Source organism: Acomys russatus, chromosome 3 (genome assembly GCF_903995435.1).
Source record: "Acomys russatus chromosome 3, mAcoRus1.1, whole genome shotgun sequence".
In the NCBI taxonomy this organism is placed as follows: Eukaryota; Metazoa; Chordata; class Mammalia; order Rodentia; family Muridae; genus Acomys; species Acomys russatus.
In genome coordinates, this window is record NC_067139.1 from 83,838,864 (window position 1) to 83,862,317 (window position 23,454).

Below are 23,454 nucleotides of genomic sequence, written 5' to 3' on the forward strand. Positions count from 1 at the left end.
GTGTTTTCCCCAACTGTGGCCGGCAGTAGTCTAATCTCAAATAAAATGGATCCAGCCTTGGGCCTCCGCGGCTCCGGCACCACCAGGGTGCTGCGGCCCAAGAAGCGCGTAATCACGACCACCGTTGTTGTCCCAGAACTCGCGGCCCGTAACACGGTAGCGAAGGGCGAAGAGCAGCGTGCCGCCTACCGGAGGCGCCGGCAGGCGGAAGGCGAAGCGGTCAGCCCGGGGAGGGGCCGGGGCAGGGCCGGCGTAGGAGGCGGGCGATTCCCGCAGGCTGCGCCAGCCGTCCGCGCTCCAGCGCACGCTCACGCGCTTCTCGTAGGCCAGGTCCAGCACGCGCGCGCTCCCGGCTACGCCCAAAGGGCCCGCGTCGGCGCGCTCCAGGCAGATGCGCTGCGCCTGCAGCCGGGCGGCGAAACCGGGTTCCAGGGCGGGCTCCAGGGCAGCGCGCGCCTCCTGGGGAGAGAGGGCGGGGAGTCAGGTCAAGGAGAGACTGGGAGCGAGTAGGCTGAGGTCTGGAGGCGGAGCAGGGCAGGGCGGGGCGCATACCTGGAGGCCGCGGGTGCGCGGCAGGCAGGGCGCGAAGTGGCGCAGAGCGTCCCTCTGCAATTGCACCTGCACGTGGCGGGGCACCCGGGGCGGCTCCCCCGGGCGGAAGCGGCGGACCACGGCCAGCTCCAGTCCCAGCGCGTCGGCGAAACGCACTCTTTTGCGAGTGTCGGGGCTGCGGCTGCGAGCTGCCCGCGCCCCGCCGCCACCTGCGGGCGCCGAGCGAGCCCGGCGCCCCCGGCCCGGAATGTGAGCCCGCGAGCGGGCGCCAGACCGGGTCCCGCCCTCCCCCGGCTCCTCCTCCGACTCCTCCTCGAGGCTCGGCCGCTGGCTGCGGTAGTAGGCGCGCTCCGTCAGTGCTGCTATAAAGCTCAGGTTGCGAGGGATGTCGTTACGTGGAGGCCGCTCGTGGGACATGTCACCCCTGCTTCCCCAGCGGGGCCAGCGCGCAGTGCCCGGCGCGTCCTCGCCCTTCCGCCAGCTCTGCGTCCGTGCATAAGGTGTAGCGCTGCTCGGCAGCTGCTGGCCGAGGGACTCTCCTTGATGTCACCTCGCGTACTCCGACTGCTCCGTTTCCTTGACCACCTTTTCCTTCCTCCCTTTGGCGGTCAGCCTCGGTTTCAGACTATCAGTCCTGCCTGCTTTCAGCTGTCTGCTCTGAGCGTGCGCTCAACGGCGCTCACCCTTCGGTTCTGCGGGCATCCCTGACCCGGCCCCCGCCCACAGCCCTCTGACAGGTGGCTCCGCATCTATCTTCACTGCTGCACCAGGGGGCGGGACTGACTCCATCCTTGGGGTCCCAGATAGGTTATTCCAATATGACGAGGGTTAAAGCAGGAAGAAAAGAGTAATCATTCGTTGTCTTGCACGGGAAAGTTCAAAATGCTGAGAGCTTAACCCTCTTTAGAGTTCAGAGTTTTCTTAAACCCAGGCTACAGGTTTGCGACGGGGTGATGACGAGTGTAATGAAAGAAAGGCCACGAATCTCAGGTAAAAGACTCAAAAGCATGAGCGGTGACACTGGCTGAGAAGAGTAGTGGGGACACCTTAGCTTCTAGTTATGTCCCCTGCTGTGTGACCTTGAGAAAGTGACAACTTTTCTGGACCTTGGTCTTCTCACTCAAAAAACAACAACAACAGCAACAACAAAAAACAGTTCTAATCTCCAACTGTGAATATTTTCAAGAACGGAATCTATTTCTGATTCGTGGCAGTTAGCAGTTTTAAGAGTCATCTTGTAGATAGCGTTCTGCTTGCCTGCATGCTTGCTCCCCAGAAGAGGGCACCAGATCTCACTGTAGATGTTTATGAGTCACTGGTGGTTGCTGGAATTGAACTCAGGAGCTCTGGAATAGCAGCCAGTGCTCTTAACCTTTGAGCCATCTCTCCAGCCTCCTCATGGCAGGGTTTTTTTTTAATTTGTTTGTTTTTTTCAAGACAGGGTTTCTCTGTGTAGCCTTGGCTGTCCAGGCCTCGCTTTGTAGACCAGGCTGGCCTCGAACTCACAGCAATCTGCATGCCTCTGCTCCTCTCCCCACCCCCAGTGCTGGAATTAAAGGCGTGCACCACCACGCCCGGCTGGCAGGTTTTTTGTTTTGTTTTTTTGCTTTAAGACTTATTTATTATTTATACGGTATTCTGCCTGCATGTGAGCCAGCAGGCCAGAAGAGGGCACCAGATCACATTATAGATGGTTGTGAGCCACCATGTGGTTTCTGGGAATTGAATTCAGGACTTTTGGAAGAACAAACGCTGCTCTTAACCTCTGAGCCATCTCTCCAGCCTAAATGTATAGCCCAGGCTGGCCTCGAACTCGTGATCCTCCTGCCTCCACCTCCTCCAGCAAGTCCTACTGGCACGTGCCACCTCAACTGGCTCATGGCAGTTTTTATACATGGTTGGCCTTGCAGTTATTGAGTTGAACTTCCAAAAAGAACACGGGACTGGCTATTGTCCATTTCAGTTTTTGAGAAATGTACTAGTGACAATGTATGTAAAATATTTTCTAACTTATCTACTGTTTTTTTTCAAAGATTTGTTTAATAATAATTATGTGTATAGTGTAAAATTATCTTTTATTCTCCTGACTCAATTGTTGTCTGGGAGGCTTACTGCCTCCTTCTGCTAACGTAGGCCTAGGCCTGGAAGCTTCTAGCCTCCATACCATCTAACCTAGGCCTAGAATGTTCTCGTTCTAGACTTACTGCTTAGGAAGCTCACCCTTCCTTGTTCTTTCTAACCTCTGGACCAGCTGGTTCAACTCAGCTGTTCTGGCTCAAACTCTTCTCCCAGCTGACTCTTTTAATCCGGCTTCTCTCTTGGCCCGGAATTGCTTCTTCTTGGCCTCAAGACTAACTCAGCAATTTGCTCTAATCTGGTTTCTCATTTTCTGGCTTATTCCATCTTCACCTGAGTTCTGTTTCTTCATCCCCTCTCTCTATTACTGTCCTGCTAAAACTGCCCCCTCCCTCTCTGCATTGCTCCATTAAGTAGCTTCTCTTTCTTCTGGCCTCCAAGGGCACCTGCAGTCATGTGAGCATAGCCCCTCCAGAGACACACACAAGCACAGAATTAAATTTTTTTTAAGAAAATGGGCTGGGCATGGTGACCTTTAATCCCAACACTCGGGAGGCAGTGGCAGGTGTATCTCTGAGTTTGAGGCCAGCCTGGTCTGTAGAGTGAATTCTAGGACAGTTGGGGCTACACTGAGAAACCCTATTTTGAAAACTCAAACAAACAATTAACTAAATACTAAGATGGGGCCAGGCATGATGGCGCATGCCTTTAATCCCAGCACTCAAGAGACAGAGGCAGGTGGATCTCTGTGAGCTCATGGCCAGCCTGGTCTACATAGTGAGTTTCAGGACAGCCATGGCTATGTAGAGAGAGACCCTGTTTTGGAAGAAAAGAACAAGAGAAAAGTTTTAGAGTAGATATGAAATCTCCAAATGTATTTATTTGTGATGCTGGGTTGTAACCCAGGGGCTCATGCATGCTGGGCAAGCACTCTGCCACTGAGCTCAGGAAGTCTGTACATATATACAGTATGGCTTACACAACAAAACAACTACACAAACAGCTCAACTGGAAATAACAGACCTTTTTTTTTTTTTTTTTTTTTTTTGAGACGGTCTCTCTGAGTGGCCCTGGCTGTCCTGGACTCGCTTTGTAGACCAGGCTGGCCTTGAACTCACAGAGATCCTCCTGCCTCTGCCTCCCGAGTGCTGGGATTAAAGGCATGAACCTCTGCAGTATGGCAGTTTGGAGAAGACAGAGAGAGAAATGCTGCCAGGCATAGCAGCTTGAAGGAGACTGCTGGCTGCATCTGCTGTTGATGGAGGTTGGTATAGCCCCAAACAGCTGGGAGAAGCAAAGGGCCCCATCTCCTCTAACCTTCTCTCTCCTATGTAGGGTGGGGAGGTTGGAAGAAAGTTGAGGCCTAAACACCCCAAATAAAGTAGAGTTGGGATTTGTTTATCTTTTGTTTTTGGAGACAGGGTTTCTGTGTAGCCTTGGCTGTCCTGGACTCACTTTGTAGACCAGGCTGGCCTCGAACTCACAGGATTCTGCCTGCCTCTGCCTCCCGAGTGCTGGGATTTTAGGCATGTGCCACTATCCCTGGTTATACAACTGAGTTTATAAAGAAACCAAAACTTGAAGAAGAAGGAGGAGGAAGAGGAGGAAGAAGACAAGGAGGAGGAAGAGAAGAAGTAGTTGGCGCATGCCTTAAACTCAGCACATGGAAAGCGGAGGCAGGTGGTCTCTGTTGTTAATTTACCACATAACCTAACAGTGTTTATCACTAGGCCTATAATTATCATGGCAGTGTAGCCCGCTAGCACTCAATCAAGACACAGACACCTGTTATATTTTAAAATCGCCTTAGTTAACTTGGAGCAGGGCAGATATTAATTCACTAAACTACTTCCCATAGTGGGGCAAGTATGGGATACCTATCCCAACCCCATGTCATCTGTTTATACGGATCTCTGTGAGTTCGAGGACAGCCTGGTCTACAAAGCGAGTCCAGGACAGCCAGGGCTACACAGAGAAACTCTTCGGGGTTGTTGTTTTTTCCCTGAGACAGAGTTTCTCTGTGTAGCCTTGACTATCCTGGACTCACTTTGTAGACCAGGCTGGCCTTGAACTCACAGTGATCCGCCTGCCTCTGCCTCCCGAGTGCTGGGATATTAAAGGCGTGCGCCACCACCGCCCGGCGAAACCCTGTCTAGAAAACCAAAAAGAACCCAAAACTTCCATTACACCCTCCTGTGGATCTGTTGTAATCAGAAGACCTCTTGCCTTAGGAACTTGCTTTGTGTAAATATATTATCATGCGCTGGGCAGTGGTGGCTCATGTTTTTTAATCCCAGCATATCTGAGGCAGAGGCAGGCAGATCTCTGTGAATTCGAGGCCAGCTTGGTCTATACAGTACCAGGACAGCCAGGACTCCACAAAGAAGAAAACCTGTCTTAACATACACATGGAGTTGTATTTTTTTTAAAAAGATATGTTTATTATGTATGCGGTGCACATCAGATCACATTATAGATGGTTGTGAGCCACCATGTGGTTGCTGGGAATTGAACTCAGGACCTCTGGAAGAGCAGTTGGTGCTCTTAACTGCTGAGCCATCTCTCCAGTCCACAGAGTTTTGTATATACATGTGATATATATCTATATATACACACACACATACACATATATAATATATTAGTGTGTATACAATATACACCTGTATATATGACTTATAGAAATACATGTGTATATATTACCTATGTGTATATATTTTATAAGTATATATTATAGAAATATATATATATAATATACATGTATATATAAATATCCATATTTATGTATTATACACATCTATGTGTGTATACACATATTCATGTGTAAGTTTGGATACATGTAATCTGTAATAAAACAGGCATTAATCTTAACATAGGTAACCTGTATTTAGGGAGGGTGTGTAAACTTCTGTTAGTAAGCTTGTACCATTTTGTGCCTTTTATTGTTTGTGTCTTTTAAATGAGGATTAATTCATGTCGTGGGTGAAAAATTAAAAGAAAATCAATCTGATTACAAAAGATAAAGAGTGCCTGTGGACACTGCAGTCCAAGGCCTGCTACCCTGGCGCCTCGCTGAAACTCCAGCCCAGGAAGAGTCTGTTGGATTAAAGCTCCTGAGGGGAAGTGTTTTGTGCTTAGCGACCCTGAACACACAAACAAGGACAAGGCGTTGTTCCCAGTTTAATGGGAAGTGCTCTTCTTTCCCAGGCACACAATCCAAAGCTTCAAAGTTCAACAAGTGCACGAGCAGGAGAGACCTTGCGGAAATGCTGAATTTGCACCGAGCTGCTGAGGCCGGGTGTGTTTGTCTGGGTAAGCTGCGGGCTCAGCAGGCGCCCACACCGGTCACCGTGGCCCAGTCTTCCCGGAGTAGTGGCCCTTCCCAGCCCTGCCTCCCAGCCCCGCCCCTCGCTCTGGGTCCCATCATCACTCGGCGCCGGGCCCTCCCTCCCTGCCCTCCCCTTCTCCCTCCTTCCTTCCTTCCTTCCCTTCCTCCCTCTCATCCTCCCTCCCAGCTCCTCTACCAGGAAACAACCGGATCCCGGATCCCGGCTACGGTCTGACCCGTGAGATTCCCTAACCTGGCTGGCGGACCAGCTGAGGGTGGGGGAGTGGGACGGGCCTTGGGGCTGTTCTTGGGGGAACCGGAGTGGAGGTGGTGTCGTGTCGTGGTCCGGGTTTCCCGAGAGAGAGGGCAGTCATTAGACATGGCTCGGCCTCACAGCTGCCAAAGCGTTGCAGGCATGGGCCCAGTCCTAGGAGCTGCAGTTCCAGACCTTTCCGGGCTAGACCCATGGGATCCCTGGCTTTTTCCACCTAGTTCTCTCTCTCCGGCTTTCAGGGTTCCACGCTAGCTGGGAAAATGGGAGGATGAAAGGCCTCAGCTGGGGGCTCCCTGCCACCAGCACTGGGTCCTAAGAGCTGCCGTCCAGGCTGGGTAAGTATTCTGGTCCTTTCTGCCCCATTACAGCCCTTGGCTTTCGCATCTTGCTCTTCAGACCCTGTCTCCTCCCTATCGTGTGCCTCTGCCAACATCTTTACATCACGCTCCTAGGGAGGTCCTAAGCCTCTTCCTGTAGCCAAAAAGGTGTGTGTGTGTGTGTGTGTGTGTGTGTGTGTGTGTGTGTGTGTGTGTGTACGCGCGCGCGCAGAGGTGTCATACAGCTGGTGTTGTCGCATAAAAGGAATCCGAAGTAGTCTAAAAATAAGATTTCCTGTTGCATACTTAATTTGACATGTTATAGGTGGCCAGCTGCTTATGCTCTGAACCTACCCCATGACTTAAATCCTTTGCTCTTGCTTGGCCCTGCCTAGTGGCCTCTGAGCTTTTTACCTTATTTCAGGAGCTTGCCCAAATAGGAAATGTCCCTTCTGAGTGTCTGTCAATATTTTCTATATATTTATGTCAGTCTGTCATCCTTGCCCCTTTCAGCCGCCCGGATGGCGACCCCAGCCTCAGCCCCAGACACACGGGCTCTAGTGGCTGACTTTGTAGGCTATAAGCTGAGGCAGAAGGGTTATGTCTGCGGAGCTGGCCCTGGAGAAGGCCCAGCAGCCGACCCGCTGCACCAAGCCATGCGGGCTGCTGGAGACGAATTTGAGACCCGGTTCCGGCGTACCTTCTCTGACCTGGCCGCCCAGCTACACGTGACCCCAGGCTCGGCCCAGCAACGCTTCACCCAGGTTTCCGACGAACTTTTCCAAGGGGGCCCCAACTGGGGCCGTCTGGTGGCATTCTTTGTCTTTGGGGCTGCCCTGTGCGCTGAGAGTGTCAACAAAGAAATGGAGCCACTGGTGGGACAAGTGCAGGATTGGATGGTGGCCTACCTGGAGACCCGCCTGGCTGACTGGATCCACAGCAGTGGGGGCTGGGTAAGAAGCTTCTCAATTGCTGCTTTACGCACCCCTCGCATCCCTCCGCACAGTCGGTCTTCATGGGAAGGGGGGGTCTGTAACGGGAGGCTGGGGCATTTGTGCTGGGAAGGAGGAGCCTTGGGCCTAGCTACCCCTATTTAAGTGGAATCAGACTGAGAGCGTTATGCTAACTCTGTACTCCAGGGCCGCCATGGCAGTATTCACTGGGTGGGTTTCATGGTCCCGAGCAGAAGACTGGATGTAGAGTTTTTATAAACAGGACCCAAAGAGAAAAAGTGTGACCCCTGAGTCACTTAGCATGGCTGGTGGGGAGGGTCGGGGATGGGTTATGGCTAGGCAAACCTTAGCAAAGGATGCTAGTTCTGGGCAGAACTTGCCAAAGAGTGGATGGGGTTTACTTGGTGCAGACAGTGCAGAGGAGACAGCGCAGGGCTTCCGAGGGACTTATAAGCAGTGGAGCTTTTGGTTGGAGCTGCTGGGTGAGGGCAGTACCCACAGTGGACGAAATTGGAGCTCTCCTTCCCTCGTCTCTCCACTGTTCTTTCCTGATACCCCTTTCTCCTTCTTTCTCTACTTCCCTTCTCTCCCACAGGCGGAGTTCACAGCTCTATACGGGGACGGGGCCCTGGAGGAGGCACGGCGTCTGCGGGAGGGCAACTGGGCATCAGTGAGGACAGTGCTGACGGGGGCTGTGGCACTGGGGGCCCTGGTAACTGTAGGGGCCTTTTTCGCTAGCAAGTGAGAAAGTCTAGGGCCAGGTGGGGTATAGGTGTGGCTAGGGGCCAGGAGGAGAGCTGGAACAGATAAGAGAACGCCCTTAGAAGAGATTGAATGGTCACGGAACAGAGGAGGGCACGGGAAGGTAGCGTGGGAGGGAGCTAAGCATGCCAGGCAGGTGGCAGGAAGAATTTGAGTTGGAGACATTAAGGAATGTTTCAAGGCCAGGAGCCCAGGAGATGGAGTTGCCCCAGGGCTTGGGGGGAGGTGGGAGGAATCGGGCTACCCAGAATATGGCTTGGAGCTCCAAGGAAGGTGAACTTTATTTAAAGAGTTGTGTCTCCATTAGATGAATGGGGCTTAGGGAACCTAGAACACCCGCGGCCCCCCCCCATTCTCCCCCCTTGGAATGGAAGCTTGGTGATCAGGTGACTGGATGAAGTGGCTGTGGCTGCAGGGTTGCATGGGCACACGTGCGCATGTGCACATGCACGCATGCTCGTGTGCATGCCGGGCTGTCTGTCGGATCTGGTGGTGGGGTACTCAGAGAAAAACATTCCTCCTTCTTGCAGTGGCAAGAGCAAGGGCAGGTTCGCTGCCCTTCTCCCCTCTGACCCTTCCCTTGACCTTATGCCTTGCAGGCTGAGGGAGGGACACTGTATCTAGGAGAGAGCGTTGGCGCTGCTCAAAGTTGTTGGCTTTGGAGAGAAGGGTGCTGCGGCCGGCCTTGTTCTTTCCTGTCCCCCTTCTGTGTGCCTCTTTGCACCTGAGGCTGCGGAGCCTGGGTGGGTAGAAGCTTTGGTAGGAGGACCTGCCTGCCACCGTCCCCTCCAGTGGGGGCACAATGGTGCCTAGAGTGTTGCCTGTTTCTAGCACCTCTCTAATCCAGCTGAAACTCTAAATTGGGGCTCTAATTTTCCTTTAGAAGATACAAACATAAATGCTGATGGAGAATTCAGTTTGTGTCCTGACCTGTCTAGTGAGACTGCCAATACCCTGAGAGGACCATTCCAGCTCTGAGCCCCTGGGTGTGCTGGTGACAGGTACTCCTTGACTGGCCTGTTCTCTGTGGTGGGTTTTGGTGCTGCTTTGTCAGGGGCCAGGTGCGTGGGTTCTAGAGTAATTGCCGTGACCTAAACACATCTATGTGTCTTTGGAAGCCATGCTCCGCGCATAGGTCCCTGGAGATGCAAACATCAGAATTCACAGACCAGTCTTCTAGAACAAATCCAGACTCTAGCTTTTTCTTTTGAGGGAGAAATTCTTCACTCCAAAATGCATGCCCTGAGCCAGACCTCACTGCTGCACTTCCCAAGGTGCTAACATTGCTGCTCTTCTATGCTGACTTCCTCCACAGTGCTCTAGAGCCCCGCCCATGACCCCGAGCACTGGGCAACTTACCGAGACCACAGCTGACTCGACTTCTCACTTGGTCCTAGAATGCGGCGTCACACTGTGCTTGCTAGAATGTGGAACCAAACTGGCCTCAGGTGTTTAGTCCGGACTTTTGCTTCTGAGTGAGGGTTGCACTTTTTGACGCTGTGTGTGGGGGATGTAGGGGACTGCATGTGCCAGTTGGTCTGTCTGTTTTGAATGTGCTGACCGAAGAAACTCAGAGCTGTCTGTGGCAAGCAGTTGGGGTGGGAGGCTCTGCCTTGCTCAGGACAAAGTAGGCCAGTGGTTTTCAGGCTGCTTGGCAGAGCCCCGAAGTGTCCTAGGGGTTGCCTCAGGAGTCCTTAGGGAGATGAGGGAGTGGAGGGCTGGGCAATTTGCCCTCAGACAGAATAGCTCCCCCTTTGTAGCTGTCTTATGTATCGGGGTTCAGGGTAAGATTTTATTTGTGGTAAGGGCTTTGCTGCTGAAAAAGTTCGGAAACCGCTGACTAGACCATCAGCTCCAACTGGGGCCCATGCTCCTCCGCGTTCAGGGAAGATGCCGCTCTACCCTTCCCACGGGACACCTACCCAAGTTAGCGTTCTTGGGAGCCATGGTCAGGTTACCAACGTGTTCTGCTCTCAAGCCTTCACGGGGCAGAAGGAGAGGGTAATGTGTTACAATAGGGTAAAGGGCTTGGTCGGGATTCCCAAAAGCTTAGCGTAGATGGGACCACAGTGGGGGAGTTGTGACCTGCTCTGCCCTTCATCGTAAGGGCCAGGGGGAAACCCAGAGACTCTTCTGTCAGGGAGAACCAGGGACTGTCTTTTAGAGCCATATAGTTCCTTGGGATTAGCTCTTGGCCAAGAAGGCTGAGTATGGCTCCCAATTCTTAAATCCATTTCAATTTTTTTAAAATGAGGGAAATGGATATATAATTTTTCAGATATTAAGTAGGTGGAGAGGGTTTTCTTGCTCTCCAAAGCCCAAAGGGACAAGTAGGGACTTTGCTTAGGCCAAGGAAAGAGCGGAAGTGGGGCAGCTCGGTCCTGCAGTTATCAATCGCACTCCCCACCTACACTAGGGCATACATATACTATTTACTTTTTTAAATCATAAATGGCAGGAGAGCAGATTTGGTTAGTTTAGAAGAAGAGAAAAAGCTCTATAAATATAAATATATATTCCTGTATTTTTATTTAATAATTTATAAATGCCAAGTTCATTTGACTTTTATTTTTGTGTAATATGTAATGGTCGTATTAAAAATAAATAAATAAAGCCCAGAAATTTAATGAGAAGTACTGAACAGGGTTTTGTGACTTCTATACTGTACAGCCTGGGTTTTAGAACTCTCTTTAAACCAGTCATTTCTTATGACCTTGCTAAGGGAAATAACTTGAGTTATAGGGATTTGGGAAAGTATTGAGGTTAAAAAAAATTTTTTTTCCCACACCTACCCCACCCTGGCCAAACACCCAAACCTAAGAACTCTATACCGACTGGAACCTCTAGAAGGTATAGGCATATGGCACATCGGGAGACCTCCTCCACACACCAACCAACCCCCTCTTCCAACATCCTGGCAAACATGCAATCCCAGTGCTCAGGTGAAGACAGGAAGGTGGGCTCCCCAGGTACATAGTGAGTTCAAGGCCAGCCAAGGCTTTGTGAGACCTTGTCCCAAAACAAATTATCAGAAAGCAAAAGGGTAATTAATGCGTGGAGGTCATTCTTAAGTGGTATTCTCAAATACAAAAGCTAGGCTGTGAACTCAGCCATGAGTTTCTTGGCAGCCAAAGCAATTTGGAAAACAGGGAGATTCAAAGTTTTCTGAAAAGATACTTAGTGACATTACTGATGGCAAATAGACTATTTTATATCTCTGTTCTTTTAGAAATACCAAGTGGGGATCCAGAAGGTTTTAGGTTTGCTCTGTCAGCCTCATCACAATTTAGGCCAAATATATTACTTTATAATGGTCTCCTTCTAAGCTTTAGACTGTCCAAAGGGACGGATGACTGTTTTCCTTGTATAGCTCTCGGTGAATGCAACTCATCCAGATGGCACTTTTAATAAAGTTGGGCAACGTGTAGTTACAATTTCTGACCACTGTGGGGGTGGGGAGGTTGGGTTGGAGCAGTTCTTCCCCCGCTCGACCCCCCAGATAGGGTCTTTCTATGTAGCCTTGGCTGTCCTGGACTGCCTTTGTAGACCAGGCTGGCCTTGAGCTCACAGTGATCCACCTGCCTCTGCCTCCCAAATGCTGGGATTAAAGGAGTGTGCCACCATGCCTGGTATGGGGTAGTTCTTGATCATGCTGTAAATATAGTGCACTTCAGGGGCAAGGACCTCAAGTGTAGATCTGTCTGGGACTCCGTATCTGGTCAGCTCCAAGCCAGCCTGGGTTGCAGGCTAAGACTCACTGTCAGAGGAAAAACAAAACCAAAAACCTACAGTTTCTGACAAATGGGTAGACTAGAGACATTCTTTATACATTCTGTTTGTTTGTTTGCTTTTTCTTTTTAAGATTTTATTTATTTATTTTATTGTTCATACAGTATTCTGCCTGCACTTGTGCCTGCACGCCAAAAGAGGGCACCAGATCTCATTGTAGATGGTTGTGAGCCACCATGCGGTTGCTGGGAATTGAACTCAGGACCTTTGGAAGAACATCCAGTGCTCTTAACCTCTGAGCCATCTCTCCAGCCCCCTTCTTTCTTTTTTTTGAAACAGGATCTTGCTTGTAGTCCAGGCTGGTCTCGAACTCATAGGGTTGAGATACTAGGTGTGGGCCACCATGTCTGGATGAATTCTGCCAGTTCCTAACACCAGCCGTTGGGAGACGGGGGCAGAATGGGTAATTCAGGGCCAGTGTCGCTTATATGAGACCCTGCTCAACACAAACACACACACAGTGAACAGAAATGTTTTTCATTCATCGTTCACCGCTAGAGGAAATGTTCATATATTTTCTGTTCTAGGCACAGACAAAGCGAATGGAAAGACACACCTCAACCCACATGTTGCTTTTTACTTTCTAGTAAGGGAATCAAACAAACACTAACTGAACCTTATACTGTGTTGGAAGGTAGTAAATACCATGCAGAAAGATGTGTGAGATGTGGTGACCTACACCTTTCGTCCCAGCACTAGGGAGGCAGTGCCAGACAGCTCTTTGGAAGTTCAAGACCAACCTGGCCTACATGTGAGACAATGTCTAAAAATATTGTTTTAAATAAAGGGGCTCAAGTCAGGTGCTGGTGGTGGAGGCAGGTGCCTCCTGATCTAGAGAAACCCTGTCTCAAAACAACAACAACAACAAAACCTGAATAACGCGGGGATCAAGTGTGGAAATGTGCACACACTCTAATTTTAAATCACCTCCTAAGTGCGAGGGACTCAGGAGTGTGTCACCACACCTAGCTCTGCAGGGTGCTTGGTTTTAAAGACGTAAAGAATTTCTGTGTGTGTGTGTGTGTGTGTGTGTGTGTGTGTGTGTGTGTTTGTGTACGCGCACGCGCGCGCGCGCGCTAGGAACCAAATTTAGGTCCTCTGTAAGAATACCGAGCACACTTGTGGGGTTTGTGGGTTTTTGTTTTGAGACAGGTTTCTCTGTGGCCTGGCTGTCCTGGGATTTGTTCTGTAGACCAGGCAGGCCTCAAACTCAAGGGAGATCTGCCTCCAGAGTGCTGGGATTAAAGGCATGCGCCACCACCGCTGGCCACTCTTGGTTTTTTGTTTTTGTTGTTGTTGTTGTTTTGTTTTGGAGACAAGTTATTGCTGTCGAGCTCTAGCTCCTCACTCTGATGATGCTCTCTAGGTAGTTCGGACTGGCCTGGAACTCTCGGCAAGTCTCCTGCTTCAGCTTCTTCAGTGCTAAGATTACACATGTGTACCATAATGCTGAGAAAATCATAACCCAGGGGTCCTGAGGGAGGAGGGTCTCAAGTCTCAGGCCAGACTACATAGTACAGCCCAGTCTCAAAAAAAGAATATGGGGGCATAGGCTTTTAATCCTGACACTTGGGCGGCAGAGGCAGGTGGGTCATTGAGGTGGAGGCCAACCTGGTCTACAGAGGGAGTGGCAGCACAGCCAGGGCTACACAGAAAAACAAAACAAAAAAACTAAATCCATTTAAATCCAAGCTGGGTGTGGTGGTGCACACCTTTAATCCCAGCACCTGGGAGGCAGAGGCAGGCGGATCGCTGTGAGTTTGAGACCAGCCTGGCCTACAAAGTGAGTCCAGGACAGCCAAGGCTACACAGAGAAACTCTGTCTCAAAAAACAAAATTTAAATCCAAAGGATTTAGGGGGAATGTGGTTTTGGAAATACTTTCCTACATAGGTGAAACTTCAGTGATAAGGAACAGCGCTAGTTACATACTCATGGGCTTGCCAAAAGTAGAATTAAAGAGTATTTAATAGATGGGTGTGGCGACACACACCTTTAATCCTGGTGCTTGGGAGGTAGAGGGAGGCGGGTCTCTTTGAGAATCTCTGTGAGATTAAGGGCAACCAGGAGTATATTTTGAGCTTCAGACCAGCTGGGGTAGATTGCTGAGACTGTCTCTCTGAGCCACACCATCACAACACAGAGGCATTTGACGGAGTCACTTGCTTAAATTTTGATTGGTTAGATTCAGCATAAAAACCCTTCGCTTGGAACTCCATCAGTCCCTGTCTTCAGAGATCAACTTCAGTCCTGTGCTGCAGGCACATGAGGCAGCAAGAGTTTGGCTCTACTCCCAGCTCCCAATCCCCTGAGGTAAGGATTAAAAGAAGTGGGGACAATAGTGGGGTCCAATGAGTGACGCTTCTGACTTGGGTTTGCTTATAAGGATTATTTTTTTTGCCTGATGTAGTTTGTATGAATCTACCCTAAACTTGGACCCTGCCCTGTCTACAAAAAGCCCTCTTGCAGAATTAGCAGTACAGTTGGGCACTCTATAAAAATGTGTGGAATTTCTACTGGAGCATGGGGGCTCCTTATGCCTCTTTGGGGTATCTGAAGGTATAGCGCTGTCTTGAGAACTTACATGGAGAAATGTCTCTGGGGTCTTCAAGAAGGGGTTGCCAGCTAGGAGATGAAAGGCGGCACTTAGAAGTTGCAGTCAGCCAACAGTCACGCAACGTGTACTCTGCTAAATGTATCATGACTTTACGGATACACAAATGTAAACGGGACATTCTTCACTTAGCTAGCACAGCGGCACAAAAGCCCTAGGTACGCGGTAGGCGGGCTTGTCCCAAGATAGAATGGGGAAGCTGATAGAAGGCGTTTTCTTTGAAGTCTGGTTTAGGGAAAATTGTACATATGGAGGCAAAATCTGGACCCCATCAGGAACGCTGGTGGACCACTAACTGTGGAGATGATGCTTGCCAACTTGGCCTACACAGTAAGGAATTTTGACACTTCAACCGGCCAGGGAAGGGAGGGTGGGGTAACAGTTGAGGCAAGAAAACAGCCCTGAAACTAAGCAGGGATGAGGGTCTAAAATGGCCTATGTGGGACACAATTCCCAGCTGGCAGGTCGTCTGGGTGAGTTGATGCCAGTAACAGAGCTGGGAAAAGGTATGGTACACTCCCTTCCTTTTCAGAGTCTGGCTTCTAATTCTTAGTTTGTCAGTAGTAAGGCCAAGCCAAGTCAGATGGCCTGACTCCCCTTGCGTGTCTAGATTTTTGTTTTGTTTTGTTTCCTTTTTGAGAGGCTGCGTCTTTCTTTGTAGTGCTGATTTTCCTGGAACTCACTGTGTAGACCAGGCTTGCCTCGAACTCACAATTCTGTCTGCCTCTGCTTTTTGGGCACAGGCCTTAAAGGCGTGCGCCACCACGCCCTGTCTGGGCATTTTCCTAGCGTTAAGCCAGGCAACCTTTTCGGGAGCAAGGTTCACCTGTCGCACAACGGGAGTCGGCCCGGTGAAAACCACAAGCCAATCGGCATCTAGGAATGGGCCACTTCGGTGGGGCGTTCGGGAGATTGGTCCTTTCCGCTCTCCTAGCCAGGGGCCAATCGCGGAGCAGCCTCCATATTGTGGGCCCGCCCATGGGCGGAGGGTGAGCGGAAAGTCGTCACAGTGCGGGCGTATTGTTACCTAAGGACTCCACAGGAGGTGGGGTATGTTGATTGACAGGCGTAGCTCACCTACCGGGATCAGAGGATTTGGCGCAGTGGCCCGCCTTAGGGGTGGGGCCTTGTTTGATTGCCAAGTACGGTTACCCAGTGGTATTGGAGCTCGGGGTGACGGGCAGGCTGACTGACTAATGAGCCCTCGGCGTGGCCGGCTCAGTTCTCCAATCGCCGAGCGGCGGGCCCCAGTCTGAGCGGCGATGGCGGCGGCGGCGGCGGCGGCAGCAGCAGCGGGGGCTGCGGGCGGTCGGGGCTCCGGGCCGGGGCGGCGGCGCCATCTTGTGCCCGGGGCCGGTGGGGAGGCCGGGGAGGGGGACCCGGGGGGCGCAGGGGACTACGGGAACGGCCTGGAGTCTGAGGAGCTGGAGCCTGGGGAGCTGCTGCCGGAGCCCGAGCCCGAAGAGGAGCCGCCCCGGCCCCGCGCCCCTCCGGGAGCTCCGGGTCCTGGGCCCGGTTCGGGAGCCCCCGGCAGTCAGGAGGAGGAGGAAGAGCCGGGACTGGTCGAGGCCGACCCCGGGGACGGCGCCATTGAGGACCCGGTGAGGGAAGGAGGCCGAGCGAGCGAGCGAGCGGGCCAGGTCATGGGAGGCCCGGAGCTCGGGCGGGCGGGAGGCAGGCGGGGGGTGGGGTTGGGCGGGGAATAACGTGGCTAGTGGCGGGCCGGGGCCGTTCGTGAACGGGCCGATGGGGCATCCTCGGTGCCTGGGGTGGCTCTAGAGAAGGTAATTTGGCTCTGTTTTTTTTTTTTTTTTTTTAATCTTTGTGGCTGGTGTTTTTTTTTTTTTTTTTTCATTTCTATTTATTTTTATTTCAATCTCGACCCTCGCACGAGGCGACGGAAATGGCTGAGCATGGCTATGGCCGGGCCCAGACAAAATGTACGACCCGGCCCCTGCGTCCATGGCTAACGTTCTGCATGCCCTGCCTCACTCATTGTAGGAGCTAGAAGCGATCAAAGCTCGAGTCAGGGAAATGGAGGAAGAGGCTGAAAAGCTCAAGGAGCTACAAAACGAGGTAGAGAAGCAGATGAATATGAGTCCACCCCCAGGCAATGGTGAGTAAACCGGCTGTTCACGGTCGGGGTTGATGGGGGAGGGGGGAGACTGCAGTGTGGCATTGGATGCTCGAGCCCTTGGAGCTGAGCAATTTTTCTGGCAGGTGCTGTGGTCATAGTCCATTATGTGTTTCCCCCCTGACCTTTGTTAGGTACAAGCTGTGACCGTCTTGTGCCTTCCTTTGTTTCGTTTATAAATGTGTTTCTCTTTGTTCTAACTCTGCCTATACCCTTCTTGTGGGGATTGCAAGCCGGCGTTTGACCTTCAAGTCTAACACTTTTCAGTTAGAGACCCTCTAGTTATGACTTAGAAGATACTGGCTGCTGTGAGGGACTTCTTTAATCTATGCCAGATACTACTTTTGTTCAGCTTGAGGCATTTCATCCAAAGCTGAATAGAGACTTGGTTTGTGAAATGTAAAATCTTTTTTTTTTTTTTTCCTCGAGACAAGGGCCTCTTCTGTGTAGCCTTGGCTGCCCTGGACTGCCTTTGTAGACCAGGCTGGCCTCGAACTCATAGAGATCCGCCTGCCTCTGCCTCCCAAGTGCTGGGATTAAAGGCTTGTGCCACTACGCCTAGCGGGAAATCTTAACACTTTTTGTTTGTTTGTTTTTAAAGGGTAGTTTCTTAAATGTATGGTAACCTACTCTGTGTTGGGCACTGTTCTAAGTAATGGGTATAGCAGAACAGACAAAAATTTTAGCCTAATCCTGGAAGTGTATGGGTATTGATACACCACAGAAAATGTTTGCTTTTTTTTTTTTTTTTTTAATTTTTTTTTCCCCTCTCTTGAAGCTGGCCCAGTGATCATGTCTCTGGAGGAGAAGATGGAGGCTGATGCCCGATCTATCTATGTCGGCAATGTATGTATTGAGGAGTCCTGCTTGGGTTTAAAGTATTTATTTTAGGTAGGACTTGTGGTTCAGGCTGTGTTAATTCAGAGTAATCCTTTAGACTCAGCCTCCTGGGTACTGCCATTATAGGAGTACACTCTTCAAGGCAGGCTTTCCCTGTCCTGGAACTGATTTGTAGACCGCCTGCCTCTGCCTCCTGAGTGCTGGGATTAAAGGTGTACGACACTGTGCCCAGCGCATACTCTTATTTGAGGGAGTTATTTAATAATATCGAAAGCAATCTTCAGAATTAGTTTTGGGTTTGGGGGATCTGAGAGTAGAGATAATGAGGTAACAGGTTCTAGATTTGAGTAGAGGGGATTATATCCTTAGAACTGTATTTGATTTGCTTTGGATCCAGACTACAGGCTAGGCAGGGTACCTGTTCAAGTAGGAGTTTTCCCAGCGCTTGTAAAATGCTTCCGTAGGTGGACTATGGTGCAACAGCAGAAGAGCTGGAAGCTCACTTTCATGGCTGTGGTTCAGTCAACCGAGTTACTATTCTCTGCGACAAATTTAGTGGCCATCCCAAAGGGTGAGTAAGTGATGAGCCAAGAGCTCGTTGGCCTACGTTAAGAACACAGCGCTCCTTCCTGTTGGTCTGCTCAAGCACTGGTGGCTCCTGTTGTCAGGGTTTTATTTGTTTGCTTTTAGTTTTTTGGGACAGGGTGTCTCTGGTGTCCTGGAATTAGCTTTGTAGACCAGGATGGCTTCAAACTCAGATCCAGCTGCCTCTGCCTCCCCAGTGCTAGGAGTACAGGTGTGTGCGCGTGTACCAGCACTGCTTGGCTAACTTACATTTTCCATTTTCTATAAAATGGTAATAAGTGGGTTTTCCCTGTTAAGTGTCTATATGTTATGAGTTGTGTATTAAATAAATACCCTCAGAGACCAGATAATAAAGACTAGGCAGGGTGGAGCCGTAAACTAGAAAGGGAGGCCAGCATCTGGTTCCCATCAGCTGGCTATATGGGAATCTGGGCCTTGGCCTTATTTACTTGTTTGTTTTTTGAGATAGCCTTGGCTGTCCTGGACTTTGTAGGCCAGACAGGCTTTGGAACTCACAGCAACCTGCCCACCTCTGCCTGGGAGTGCTAGAATTAAAGGCATGCTCCACTATGCTCAGCTTGGGCCTTGCTTTTTAATTTTAGTGGTACTGAGACTAAACCTTGGGTCTCAGGGTGTATTCTAGACAAGTCCTCTTACTGAGGCATGTCACAGACTCACGCCTTTTCAAGCTTTATTGTAAAGCCGCGTCTGTAAGTTCCCCGGGCTGGTCTTGAATTCTCTTCTTGGACAGGCCTTGAATTTAGGTTCTCTTGCCTCAGCCTACTGAGTAGCTGGGGTTGTAAGCTGTGTTTACTATGGAAACTTTGTAAATACTGTTATTTAAATAGTTGTTTAAAATGTTATTAATATATTATATTCCAGTTAACTGTATTTACAAGTTAGGTTTAACCAGTAAACTATTTGGTTTTTTGGGGGATTTGGTTTTGTTTGTTTGTTTTTTTGCGACAAGGTTTCTCTGTGATAGTTTTGGCTGTCCTAGACTCACTCTGTAGACCAGGCTGGCCTCGAACTCACAGTGATCCGCCTGCCTCTGCCTCCCGAGTGCTGGGATTAAAGGTGTGGGCCACCATGCCCGGCTTTTTGTTTGTTTGTTTGTTTGTTTTTTTCTTTGTTTTTTCGAGACAGGGTTTCTCTATGTAGCCTTGGCTATCCTGGGCTTGCTTTGTAGACCAGGCTGGCCTTGAACTCACAGTGATCCGTCTGCCTCTGCCTCTGCCTCCCGAGTGCTGGGATTAAAGGTGTGCGCCACCACACCGAGCTGGGGATTTGATTTTTGTTTTTGTTTTTCCCTATAAGTTGTTTATAAAGTCTAATAAAATGCCAATTTGTTCTTTTCCAGGTTTGCATATATAGAGTTCTCAGACAAAGAATCTGTGAGGACTTCCCTGGCCTTGGATGAGTCCCTGTTCAGAGGAAGACAAATCAAGGTGAGCATAGTGCCCTGGCTGTGTCTTCTGTGCAGATCTTTGGCTGTACTCCAAGGCTCCCTGTCTTCTGCCCTTTTCAGGTGATTCCCAAACGAACCAACAGACCAGGCATCAGCACTACAGACCGGGGTTTCCCGAGAGCCCGATACCGAGCCCGGAGTACCAATTACAACAGCTCCCGATCTCGATTCTACAGTGGTTTTAACAGCAGGCCCCGGGGTCGAATCTACAGGTCAGGATAGATGGGCTGCTCCTCTTTCCCGCCTCCCATGAGCTTTTAGGCTTCACTCTCTCCTGATCTGAGGACCCCTGCTCCCTTGTCCTCCCTCTGGCTCCCAGGGACTTGGTCCTCCTGCTTGTGCAGAGTGAGGAAGTAGTTGCAGGCCAGTTCAGGAGGCCAGTTCTGTGCTTTCCTGAGCAGAAGCTGAGGGGGGCAGATTTGTTGGGAGCTGGTTCCCCCCTCAGCCTTCTTCCTTTTGGGAACTGGTGGCTGCTGAAGTGTTTGCCCTGGTTAGAAGGCCTCAGGGTAGAGAGAGCACAGCTTGGACACTGTTGTTACTTTTCCTGCTCCTGACGTCCTCCCAGCTGCGTGGGAGGACTGCTCCAAGGTTAGCTGTCTGGGGCCTACTGCTCCGCATTGTGCTTTACTTCTGTCCCTGCATTTAAATTAAAATTAAGATAAACTGCCTTTTTTACCAGATAGGGTTTAAGAGCTGTGGAGCACTGGACAAACCATGGATCGATCCTTTTTCTTGTCCTTCAGTATCTTAGATGTACTTCCTTGCCCCCCTTTCCCACTCAGAGCCCCTGAGTTTGCCAGTTGTTATTCCTGGGATTGAGGCCTCACTTTGGAGGTGCTCCTGTCAGTCACTGGGGCAGGTGGGTCCATGGGGAGGGTCTTGCACTGAACTCTCTAGTAACCCTGTTAACACCCAACTCTCCTTCTTTCTTCCAGGGGCCGGGCTAGAGCGACATCATGGTATTCCCCTTACTAAAAAAAGTGTGTATTAGGAGGAGAGAGAGGAAAAAAGAGGAAAGAAGGAAAAAAAAAGAATTAAAAAAAAAAAAAAAGAAAAACAGAAGATGACCTTGATGGAAAAAAAAATATTAAAAAAAAAAAAAAAGATATACTGTGGAAGGGGGGAGAATCCCATAACTAACTGTGAGGAGGGACCTGCTCTGGGGAGTAGGGGAGGCCCAGGGAGTGGGGCAGGGGCTACATAGTCCCTGTGGGGATTCGCCATGGACACATCTCTACTGTGCGAGCTGCTCCCTGTTTCCCTGCTCCCCTCCATCCTCTCTGGGCCTGCTCAAGGGTAGGTGGGCACGGGTGGTAGGAGGGTTTTTTTTACCCAGGGCTCTGGAAGGACACCAAACTGTTCAGCTTGTTTCCTTCCCTCGTCTTCTCCCTGCCTTCTGCAGTCCCTGCCTGCCTGCTCCTGTCCTACCAGGTCTCCGCCCACCCTACCCTTCTTTTCCGGCTCCCTGCCCCTCCAGTGTGCCTGGTGATCTATTTTGTTTCCTTTTGTGTTTCTTTTTCTGTTTTGAGTGTCTTTCTTTGCAGGTTTCTGTAGCCGGAAGATCTCGCTCCCAGCCGCTCCAGTGTAAATTCCCCTTACCCTCGGGGAAATGCACTACTTTGTTTTGGGGAGTTTGGGGGTGTTTTTGTTTTTCAGGTGTTTTTGTTTTGTTTTATTATTTTTTGTTTCTTTACTGCTTTGTTTTTGTTTTTTGTTTTTTGTTTCCCTTTTATTTGGAGGGAATGGGAGGAAGTGGGAACAGGGAGGTGGGAGGTGGCTTTTGTTTTTTTTTTTTTTTTAACTCATTTCCAGGGGATGGGAATTTTTTTTAAATAATGTGTCATGAATAAAGTTGTTTATGAAAAAATTGTTTGGCCTTTTGGGTGTGAATATTGGTTTATAACAGTTCTCTTAAGTCATGGGTGGTGGTTAGTTTAGGGAGAAGTACTAATAATTGTAGAGAGGGTTCAGTTACAACAAGCTACAGTGTTGAGGTGAAGATGGTGGGTCTTCAGGTCAGTGAAAGAACCACCTCTATAGTCACAGGCCAAAGAGGGCCGTAGTTGTACTTTGTAATATCAGACTTGAATCTTGGGTACTGCATTGTCTAGTGTAAGACTTGGGTTACTAAGAAAAGGTTTTCTGGTTTTGTTAATGAGTTCTGCCTGTACATGTGCCGTATTTGCACTACCTGTGGAGGCCAGAAGAGGACTGAGCTGAGTGGTGGCGCACGCCTTTCATCCCAGCACTCGGGAGGCAGAAGCACGGGGATCGCTGTGAGTTGGAGGCCAGCCTGGTCTACAAACTGAGTCTGGAAACCCTGTCTCAGAAAGAAAGAAAGAAAAAGAAAAAAATCCCTGCACTGATGGTTTTGAGTGCTAGAAATCAAACCTGGCTGTTCTGGAAAGCAGTCAGTGAGCCTTAACCACTGAGGCATCACTCCCAAGATGTGTTGTGGTTTCTGTATATCCACTCTACTGTTCGCTAGGTGATAGATACCTCTGACCTACGTGCTCTGCAGAACTCAGCTGCATTGTGTCCATGAGGCCCTAACACCTCTCAATGCAAGAGAGCTGTTAGGGCGAGACAGTGTTAACCACCAGGTATTTTAACAGTTAGTCATTGTACCAGTGTAAATTCCTGGCTGGAGGTGAAGCTGGAGTAATCTCTGTACACAGGTTAACTGGAAGCAGTCTAGGATTCAGTATACATAATAGCTGGGGTGTGGTGGTTGACAAGGGCCAACTCCAGTATTTGGGGTGCTTAAGCAACAGGATTGTTCAGAATGTGGGCTAGAATGTGGCTTTTTTCTATGGTCATGTCTCCCACACACAAGGTTTCTCTGTCCCTGGCTGTCCTGGACACACTTTAGGCCAGGCTGGATTCACAGAGATCCATCCGCTGCGTCCCCAGTGCTGGGGTTACAGGTGCACCGCCTTTCCCAGCTCTTTTAAGTTATTAATGGACAAGAAGCAAGTGTCGCAGAGCACACATCGAAGTCAAGAGGATGGCTACTTTGCCAAGTTCTGGGGATCAAACCCTTATCAGGTTCCATAGTAAGGGTTTTTATACTCCTGGCTATTTGGTTTAGTCACCAGAAATATGAAAGTGAAAACCGGCATAGTGGCGTACACCTTTAGACCCAGCACTTGGTAGGTAAAGGTAGGCAGAGCTCCGTAAATTCGAGTCCAGTCTGGTGCACATAGTTTCAGGACAGCCAGAGCTGCTAAGAGACCTAGTTTCAAAAACGATGTACACAGTACAAATAAATACTGGCCTGGTCTCACTTATCCACTAGGGGGCACTAAGAACTATTTAGTTCTTAAAATTGTTTTGAAATAAGGTCTCATTACATAGCCTTGAAGGGCCAGGACCTGATCTATATGGAGACTGGACTGGCCTGGTACTCAGAAATCTGCCTGCTTCTACCTCCTATTGCTGTGTTTTAAAGTATGCACTACCACTCCAGAATAAATCTGTTTATTTTTGGTGTTTTGAGACAGGGTTTCTCTGTAGCCTTGGCTGTCCTGGACTTACTTCATACACCAGGCTGGCCTTGAACTCACAGAGATCCTCCTGCTTCTGCCTCCCAAGTGCTGGCATTAAAGGCGTGTGCCACCACACCTGGCCTACAAATTAGTTGTCGGGGTTTTAGAGATCTTCTCTAGCCCGGACCTCACAGATTCTCCTGCCTCTGCCTTCCTAGTGCTGGGCGTTAGGACATGCACCAGCACACCTGGCAGATGTGAGGTCTTTGACCCCTCTC

General features: G+C 50.0%; 2 protein-coding genes across 3 annotated transcripts; one reads left to right on the top strand and one right to left on the bottom strand.

Annotated features, from left to right (window-relative positions):
* On the bottom strand, positions 1-1,243 carry Ppp1r3e (protein phosphatase 1 regulatory subunit 3E). The gene is made up of 2 exons (XM_051143413.1): positions 553-1,243; positions 1-459 (listed from the first exon to the last, which is right to left on the bottom strand). Exons 1-2 carry the CDS (start codon positions 967-969, stop codon positions 37-39), a joined length of 840 nt encoding a protein of 279 aa, XP_050999370.1. The 5' UTR covers positions 970-1,243; the 3' UTR covers positions 1-36.
* Positions 1,244-6,478: 5,235 nt separating this feature from the next.
* On the top strand, positions 6,479-21,513 carry Pabpn1 (poly(A) binding protein nuclear 1). Of its 2 annotated transcripts, XM_051143094.1 has the most exons (7): positions 15,909-16,262; positions 16,663-16,777; positions 17,574-17,641; positions 18,100-18,206; positions 19,581-19,668; positions 19,749-19,900; positions 20,624-21,513. In XM_051143094.1, the coding sequence occupies exons 1-7, from the start codon at positions 15,924-15,926 to the stop codon at positions 20,661-20,663; spliced, it is 909 nt and encodes a 302-aa protein (XP_050999051.1). In that variant the 5' UTR covers positions 15,909-15,923; the 3' UTR covers positions 20,664-21,513. The 2 variants fall into 2 exon arrangements, with proteins under 2 accessions (XP_050999052.1, XP_050999051.1); XM_051143095.1 differs by lacking the exons at positions 15,909-16,262; positions 16,663-16,777; positions 17,574-17,641; ... (2 more) ...; positions 19,749-19,900; positions 20,624-21,513 and adding exons at positions 6,479-6,562; positions 7,058-7,497; positions 8,093-8,534.
* The last annotated feature ends 1,941 nt before the right edge of the window (positions 21,514-23,454 follow it).